This window comes from Pongo abelii, chromosome 2 (assembly GCF_028885655.2).
Source record: "Pongo abelii isolate AG06213 chromosome 2, NHGRI_mPonAbe1-v2.0_pri, whole genome shotgun sequence".
Taxonomy (NCBI): domain Eukaryota; kingdom Metazoa; phylum Chordata; class Mammalia; order Primates; family Hominidae; genus Pongo; species Pongo abelii.
Window position 1 is genome coordinate 109250200 of NC_085928.1, and position 9184 is coordinate 109259383.

At 50.4% G+C, this 9184-nt stretch overlaps 1 protein-coding gene across 1 annotated transcript; it reads left to right on the forward strand.

Moving 5' to 3' along the window:
• Positions 1-6759: 6759 nt before the first annotated feature.
• Positions 6760-8620, forward strand: TMEM158 (transmembrane protein 158). The gene has a single exon (XM_024245440.3). The coding sequence runs from the start codon at positions 7055-7057 to the stop codon at positions 7958-7960; it is 906 nt and encodes a 301-aa protein (XP_024101208.3). The 5' UTR covers positions 6760-7054; the 3' UTR covers positions 7961-8620.
• Positions 8621-9184: the final 564 nt, after the last annotated feature.

A 9184-nucleotide genomic window follows, 5' to 3' on the forward strand; every position in this document is an offset into this window, starting at 1 on the left:
GACAAAGTGGTGTATCCAAGCCAGGTTTGCTAGGCTCCCAAGGCTGTGGTCATAGTCACAACTCTCTCAAATCCCCAAATCTGAGGACTCTAGTAGAAAAAGAGAGAACAGACCGACCAAGAGGCAATCTCAATGTGAAGAGACTGCCAGGCAGAACACCTGCCTGAATGAGCACATCCAAGCAAACTGCAGCTGTCCCACAAGCAGGTAGGAGCCCATAGATCCAGCAAGAAGGACTGCGGTTAGAAGGCATGAAAGGCCATGATAAATGTGTTCCAATGTTCCTGACTCTCTCAAAATGGGCTTTTGCTTCCCCCATCTCTTCTGCATCTCTGTAAATGGAATGCCAATTATTTCATTTGAAGGGAATGTTAGTGCTGTTTTGAAGCAGCATGAAGTAAATTTTTATGACACTTGTTAGTGGCTGATGGGGAACATTCAGTTGCCTTGACTTGGATGACCCAGCTTTGTCTCTCAGGTTTGCAACATTGAAATCCTCAGAATTGACAATTATAAATGCTAAATGTCATCTTAATTTGTTATAAGGTGGATATACAAACCACAAAAAAATCACTTGCTTTAAGGGCTGCCTCTCCCAAAAAAATTACTTTAAGTGGCACACAAATTTATAGAAATGCATGTTACCATATTACAAAACATTTTTTTTTTCAAGGAATAGATTCTGTTAGGTTCATCTGATGGACATTAACCCCAGAAATAAGTGTTTCACAGCAGTCGTTTCACAGCAACCACTTTTCTGTCCCTATCAATGTGTGTTAGTTTCCCTGGTCTTTTTCCCCTCTCTCTTCCATACCTCTCCAAGTACTTTGTTTAAAAATCCATCAATGTCACACATGAAGGCTCCTAAGTAAATTGGGAGCTGCAGGCTGGGTGTCTGTCAAGCTGTATCCCAGGTTCCCGACCAGCACTAACTGAGCACCTACTCTGTACCAGGTGCCATGCTGAGCATTAGAGAAGACACCAGTGGAGGAGACACACTTGTTAGCAGGAAAACCACAAGCCAGAGCTTCATCAGTAAGGATGCATTAGACTGGGAAAACATCCTTAAGTATTTCAGTATTGGCAGAATTTATGAATTGAGACTGAATGCACGGTATATTCCTGGAAGGCTGAAGAGTTGATGAGTTGGTCCTTGTCCAAGGCCCAGCCTTCCTGCACCTGTTTTCTCATCAGTAAAATGGGAAGATAACCTCCAACTCACAAGGTTGTTAGTGATGATGGAGGCCATTCAGCAGGGCTGCAATGAAAAACAAGGTTGTCAGACAAGTCTTGAATCTCAGTTCCACCGTTGTATGACTGTAAAAGTCACTTTATCCTTCTGAGCCTCAGTTTACTTCATCTGTAAAATGGCACAGAAATCTCTTCCTCATGAAACGGTGGTAAGGATGCATTTCAAGCTCTTAGCACAGCGCCTGGCACAAGTAACTGCCAGTTAAGGGACAGCTGTCATCTGGTAAAGGTGCCAATGTCAGGCTAAGCCCAGGAGAGGTGCTCTCTCAGCAGGCATTTCTCTTGCCTTCATAGACAAAACAACTGAAGGGCACCACATGTACCACATGGGCACCACTTTCCTCCCAGTTCTCTTTTAGACACTCTCCATCTCTCCAGAAGAGCAGAAGCTTCTTACTTCCTCAAAATGTCTTTGCTGAAATCTTACCAGATGCACAGCATGACTACAGAAAAGAAATACAGGCAGCAGTCCCTGCCTACCATGCACACAAGGTATCCACATGCAAACATTTAATGCGCAAGACAGAATTAAGTCTAAGTAACAATGTAGGCTGGCAACAGTCGGCTTGTCCCAAGGCGGCCCATGATTAATTACCAAATGAACTGTGCAGGCTGTAACTGCAGCCAGAATTCTGCAGAGGCAACCCTCCCTTCTGACCATGGTGGTCAGAAAGGATAAATGTCCACACCCTGGAGATTGGGTAGAGACATGTTGAGGGGGGGAATCGAAATACTTCATGCAAGCAGAGGGCAAGAGACTGTCAGGGTCTAAATCAGCTGAACACTGGGGGCTTCCAGACTTCCACTCCAGCGGCCCCTGGCAGATGCCCAGATCTTCAGCTGCTCCTGCAAACCAGTCCTCAAGCCTCCCATATGAGAAATGGGATGTATCAGGGGGACACCCATGAAAAGCATTATTTTCTTCACTTCCCAGTCCTCCCTGAAACACACACTCAGCACAAGTACCACAACCTCCCATGACTTTGATGTAGCTGAACCACTGGCTTCTAGCTGCTTCTTTTTTCCTTCCTGTTTTTATGATTCTTTTGTGGTCCTTGCTTATTTCTCAGTCTACAACATATGGTAATCATATGTTAATTCCACTCACATAATAAAAGAGAACTAATGAATTGCTGTACCTCCCACACTCTGAGGTCACTGGATGAAAGGAATTCAAATAACTCAGAGAGATCTTTTTTTAAAGTTATTACTTCAATAGGCAGTATAGGGAAAAATTAGCTAATACTGGGGAGGAACATAGGAAATGAACAGAATGAAATTACCATGCATCATTCCTAATAATTTTCTTTGATGTCCTCAATTATTGTGTTCTAACAATACAGTCCATGGAGAAAAATGTGCTGTCCTTGTTTTATGGACAAACAGAAATTTATCAAAGCTTTCCATTCATTTTATAAATATTACAGGATTTGGGGAAATGGAAGGGATCTCATCTGTCTTTCTTCCTTAAACCTGATATAAGGACTATCTAGGTGGTTCTGTCTCCACTCCCTAAGATGCTGCTCATGTCTTGTTGGGTTAACTCAGTCTACTGAATTCACTCACTCATTCCTCAACTATTTATTGAATCCCTACTGTGTGCCATGTACTGCTCCATTGAACAAAACAGGTAGTTTTGCTTTGAGGGAGCAGACATGCAAATAAAGGAAGATACATTAAACAAAGAAAAACACAACAGTGTGTCAGCTGATGACAAGTACTGGAAAGAAGTGGGACAACGCATAAGAGGCTGGAGAGTGATGGGGAGGCCAGGTGCGGTGGCTCATGCCTGTAATCCCAGCACTTTGGGAGGCCGAGGTGGGTGGATTACTTGAGGTCAGGAGTTTGAGAGCAGTCTGGCCAACACAGAGAAACCCCATCTCTACTAAAACTACAAAAATTACCCTGGTGCCATGGGGGGCACCTGTAATCCCAGCTACTGGGGAGGATGAGGCAGGAGAATCCCTTGAACCCAGGAGGCGGAGGTTGCGGTGAGCCAAGATTGTGCCATTGCACTCCAGCCTGGGTGACAGAGTGAGACTCTGTCTCAAAAAAAAGAAAGGAGTGATGGGGATGGTGGGAATGGGCATTGTTTATAGAGATTGGTCAGAACAGGCATCTCTGAGGAGCCGACATCTGAGCAGAGATCTACAGGAAGAGAGGGAGCAAGCAAGACAGATATCAGAAAGAACACTGTCTCAGGCAGAGGAAAAAGCATGGGCAAAGGCCTTGAGTTGAGTTTTCTTGGTGTGTTCATGAAACAGCAGGGAAGCCAGGATGTCTGGAACAGAGCAGGTGAAGAGAAGAAGGGAAAGCAGGAGAAGATGGATCAGAGAGGTGGCCGGAGCCACAGCTTATGAACAGGTGTCAGCCAATAGCTCAGGCAGGTTCTTCACCAGTAGGCAGACTCACTCAGTCAGCCAACACGAGCATGGACCACCCTTTGCCCTGGCTGGCCCTCCAGGTCCCTGCTGAGCTGGAGGGAACACCACAAAGAGATCATGATTGAGAAAGGTGGTGAGACTTCAAATTTTCCTCTTTTTTTTTTTTTTTTTTTGGTAGAAGTAACATTTGCACATTTTAGATAATATGAAAAAATGCAGAAAAGAATAATGATGCAGAGGCAGAAAAGTAAAGACATCAGGTAGCTAGGATTAGAATTGTTTCCTCCCTGCTTTCCAACCTTTGTATAAGGCTGTTATATTTATAAAAAATACATCTTTAAAAAGGAACTCAATTGAAAGTTTATTTTATTAAAATAAAATAGAATTGTACCACATACTTGTTAAACTTATGCACAGACCTTGATGCCTACTGCCGTGAGATGAGATGCTTCTAGTTCTTTATTTAAAAAAAAATGAACTTTTCAGATGAGGGAGACTGTACTGATATCCACTAACTGCTGTGGGACCTCAGGTAGGTGATTCACCTTCTCTGAGCCTCAGTTTTCTCACGGTAAAATAGGCATTACATCCATGGGATTGTTGTGAAGATTAGAGATGATGTGTGTGTATGTGTCAAACACCTGGCACGTGGAAAGTACTAAACAAGCAGAAGCTAGTCAGAGGTAGGCAAATTTGTTTAATCAACAAGTATGGGCCAGCCACAGTGGCTCATACCTGCAATCCCAGCACTTTGGGAGGCCAAGGTAGGCGGATCACTTGAAGTCAGGAGTTTGAGACCAGCCTGGCCAACATGGTGAAACCCCATCTCTACTAAAAATACAAAAATTAGCCAGACATGGTGGCGCATGATTGTAGTCCCAGCTACTCAGGACGCTGAGGCAGGAGAATGGCTTGATCCCGGGAGGCGGAGGTTGTAGTGAGCCGAGATCGCACCACTGCAGTCCAGCTTGGGTGACACAGCAAGACTCCATCTCAAAAAAACAAACAAAAATGTATTTACTGAGCCTCTACCCTGAGCTAGGTGCTTTTCCCGTTGCTGGGAACAGTAGTAAACAAGATAGAAAATAACTTCCTTGCTATCTTCTGTTCTCAAATTCCAAAAAGATAGCAAATCAATCTAGGAAGTAGGATCTGTGTTACTATTTGAAGGGTAATTACATTCCGAATGAGGGCGAGGTGATGGAGTCCTCAGGACGGCACCTGCTGGCGAAGTGGGCAGAACGCAGGTTGCTAGGATGCAGAGCTTCAGTGGCGCAACTTTGCAGGGAACTGCTTGGCTCCCCAAATAGATCTCTTGTCTTTTCCCTTTGCTGCTGCCTTCCCCGCTGCACAGACAAAGCCAGGAGTCTCTCAGGAAAGCTCAGGAAGCCCCTGCCTCTGACTGAAACCCCAGAGAATGTCATCTGCAGTCACAGGCAACAGCCTGGCTCAAAACGCACCCCTTGAAGACTAGGCCTCCCTCAGCACTCAGGATCACTTGATATTCCTGTTCTTCAGGATTCACCAGCCACATGGCTTAAATTAAAACTGTTCTGCCACATCACCGAGCAGCTTCTGTTCCTGATATGCAAAGGCTGAAAGGAGAAGTAGTTTTTATTAAAAGCAGGAAAATTCACATTGTTCTCCCTGGTAGCACCACTTCCAAGCACAAAAGTGATGGAGGCTTAAACGAAAAGGGAGTCCCATCCCCTTGGGGAAATGAACCATTTCTGTAGAAACCAAGGACCACTCTAGGCAGCCAACTTGGGCAGCACTGATAGTAACTACATCACAGCAACCACCATGTGGGAACATCTGGGGACAGATAGACAGACACTATCTGTCCCCAATACAGATTGGGAGCATTATCACAGCAGCCCTGTAAGGAGGTACCACCCACCCCCCAACTCAGATGGGGAAACCAAGGCTAAGTCAGAATAATGGCTTGCTTAGACTGGCAAGAGGTGGAATAAGTTGGGGAGCTTTATTGTGAGGCGTTTTTGCAACTTTCTCAGCCCCATTTTACTTATTGTTAGAAAACAATGGACAAAAGCTTCCAGAAAAGTAATCAGCCAGGATGCCTAGCAATGTAGCTGGACTCTTGGCAGACCCCTCAGAAGGATTAGCTGGTTTAGAGGGAGGGCCGTTTTGTTGAGGCCTTTCTCTGCTCCCTCCACCTCTCCCCTCTCCGAATCACGAATACTTGGTGCTCATGGAGTACAAGGGCTTCCAACTAAAATAAAATAGATAATAATTCAACATAAATGTCCCCTAAAGAATGATGGGAATGATCAAGGGCCGATGAAGTTTGTTTCCAAGCGTGAGGGGCCAACTACTAAGAAAGTGCTTTTCAATGTAAATGTGATAAATCTGACCTCTTGACACGTTATTCTTGGTAGCCCTCCTCCCGTATAATATCCCAAAGGGGATGAACTGCCCCTTTGACGTGGGTTCTAACCTACAACTGTTTCATGAACACGCGCTCACTCGACTTGTCAGGACCTGTGTCCTCGGGACCCCCAGGCGGCAGAGCTTCAGGGCTCACATTCCCCCCAACCAGTCACTCTCCACTCGAAACTCCACAGAGTTCTTGGAATTTTCCTCGCTTGCTGCGAGGAGAATCCCAAGTGAGTCTGCTGTGTTGGAGCCATTAAAAAGCAGCCAAACTCTACAGATTTGAGGTAAGAGACACCGTAAAAAGGCAGAAAGAGCTAGTGGCGCGGAGTTGTTTCTGGCTCGTGAGTTGGCCTAGCGAGGCCCTTTCCCCTCTCTCGACCTCAGTTTCCCCTTCTGTAAAACAAAGGAGGTTCGGTATCGCTAAGGCGAGACAGCCAAGCTCCCCTCAGGCCTGACAAAGGGATGGTCTCTGGGCCCTGGAGCCTCCCTCTGAGAACGCGATTCACCCGGAGCGCGGGGACGCCAGGGCGCGTCCGCAGGCTTCCCCGCCCGCCCGCACGCACCCCGGGCGATCCGCTCTCCGCCGCGCCCCCACACCCAGCCCCGCCCAGGCGATTCCTCTCCCAGCCCCGGCGCGTGGAACCCCGCCCTGCCCTGAGTCCCCGAGCCCCGCTGGCGGAGGGCGGGGCAGGGCGGGGCACGCGGGAGGCGGAGCCGAGCCGGGGAATCCTGCTCTGGGATAGCACCCGGCCCCGCAGAGCAGCGCGGCTGTCCAAGGGCCCCGGCGCCGGGGGCGGCGGGGAACCCCAGACGCAACCGGGTCTGGAGGGATCCCCGCGCCCAGCCAGCCGCCGCCGCCGCCACCGCCTCCGCGCCGCCCCCGCGGGCTTGGCAGGCGCCCGGCGCGCCCGCACTGCGCCCGGCCGCCGGCTCGCGCGGTCCCACCTTGAGCTCGCCGGCCCGTCGCCCGCTCGCCATGCAGCCGCCGCCGGCCTCGCGCGCGTAGGCGCCCGCCGCAGGCCATGCTGCCCCTGCTCGCCGCGCTGCTGGCCGCCGCCTGCCCGCTGCCGCCCGTCCGCGGCGGGGCCGCGGACGCCCCCGGCCTCCTCGGGGTGCCCTCCAATGCTTCAGTCAACGCGTCCTCCGCGGACGAGCCCATCGCCCCGCGGCTGCTGGCCTCGGCGGCCCCCGGGCCCCCCGAGCGCCCGGGCCCGGAGGAGGCGGCGGCGGCGGCGGCGGCGGCGCCGTGCAACATCAGCGTGCAGCGGCAGATGCTGAGCTCGCTGCTTGTGCGCTGGGGCCGCCCGCGGGGCTTCCAGTGCGACCTACTGCTCTTCTCCACCAACGCTCACGGCCGCGCTTTCTTCGCCGCCGCCTTCCACCGCGTCGGGCCGCCGCTGCTCATCGAGCACCTGGGGCTGGCGGCGGGCGGCGCGCAGCAGGACCTGCGCCTCTGCGTGGGCTGCGGCTGGGTGCGCGGTCGCCGCACCGGCCGCCTCCGGCCCGCCGCCGCCCCCAGCGCCGCCGCCACCGCCGGGGCGCCCACCGCGCTGCCAGCCTACCCCGCGGCCGAGCCGCCCGGGCCGCTGTGGCTGCAGGGCGAGCCGCTGCATTTCTGCTGCCTAGACTTCAGCCTGGAGGAGCTGCAGGGCGAGCCGGGCTGGCGGCTGAACCGTAAGCCCATTGAGTCCACGTTGGTGGCCTGCTTCATGACCCTGGTCATCGTGGTGTGGAGCGTGGCCGCCCTCATCTGGCCGGTGCCCATCATCGCCGGCTTCCTGCCCAACGGTATGGAGCAGCGCCGGACCACCGCCAGCACCACCGCAGCCACCCCCGCCGCAGTGCCCGCAGGGACCACCGCAGCCGCCGCCGCCGCCGCCGCTGCCGCCGCCGCCGCGGCCGTCACTTCAGGGGTGGCGACCAAGTGACCCGCTCCGCTCCTCCCTGTGTCCGTCCTGTGTCCGCGCGCGCGGGTGCCTTTCCCGCCGGAGACTCGGCCGGTGTGCTTCGTGCTGTAGTTATCGTTAGTTCCTCTTCCCGAGATGGGGCCGCCGAGAGGCCCCAGCGCCTTTGAAAAGCAAGGTTTGTGCTGCGCTTCCAGTTCCGAAAAGCAGATGTTTAAGCCCTTGGACTGAGGGTGGGATCGCAGCTCCGAAGACGGAGAGGAGGGAAATGGGGCCCTTTCCCCTCTATTGCATCCCCCTGCCCGACTCCCTCCCCGCACCCACGTGCCCTATATTCATGGCAGAAAATGACCAAATCCTGTGTATTTGTTTTATATATTTAATAACTGTTTTAAATGAAAGTTTTAGTAAAAAAATACAAAACAAAAAGATTAAATTGCTATTGCTGTAGTAAGAGAAGCTCTTTGTATCTGAACATAGTTGTATTTGAAATTTGTTGTTTTTTAATTTATTTAAAATTGGGGGGAGGGCATGGGAAGGATTTAACACCGATATATTGTTACCGCTGAAAATGAACTTTATGAACCTTTTCCAAGTTGATCTATCCAGTGACGTGGCCTGGTGGGCGTTTCTTCTTGTACTTATGTGGTTTTTTGGCTTTTAATACAGACATTTTCCTCCAGAGATGTGTATGTAGCTTTTTCTTTATTTGATTTGGGAAAGGGAATCCCAGAATTGCAAGACGTTATCCTTAAACCTGAGCGAGGGAATCTCGGAAAAGTTAGAGAAGGGCTGCTTCTGTCTCCTTTACCTGGCTGTGAGAGATACATGGAAACCGTATTATTTGCCCTGATGGCGATTGTCTTGCATCTCACCACACTGACCCCCAGTTCCCATCCACCCCCCACCTGTCACGGTGGCAAACACAGTTTTATATGATTTAACTTTTTGCTCACTGTTCCAAGCTCTGCAAAACACCCAGGCAAGCATCAAAATGGTAAAATCAATAGTTCCTCTGAGCTGGATGGCTTTCACGAAAATGACTCACTTTAAAAGGCATGTAGTTTTTTTTCATATGCTTGAACTTTAGCAGATGAGCACATTCCAAAAACTGGTGTTAAAACCTGAGATATTATTTTGGCACTTAGATTTTTTAAAAAGATAAACTCTTGGAGGATAAATAGTTAATGATCACAAGATTTTCCTCTCTCTTGGTTTCCATGTTACAGTGTCTGCTGTGTAGTAGTT

Excerpts from the sequence above, each read along its gene's own strand:
- TMEM158 (XM_024245440.3), top strand. The coding sequence starts at position 7,055 with ATGCTGCCCCTGCTCGCCGCGCTGCTGGCCGCCGCCTGCCCGCTGCCG.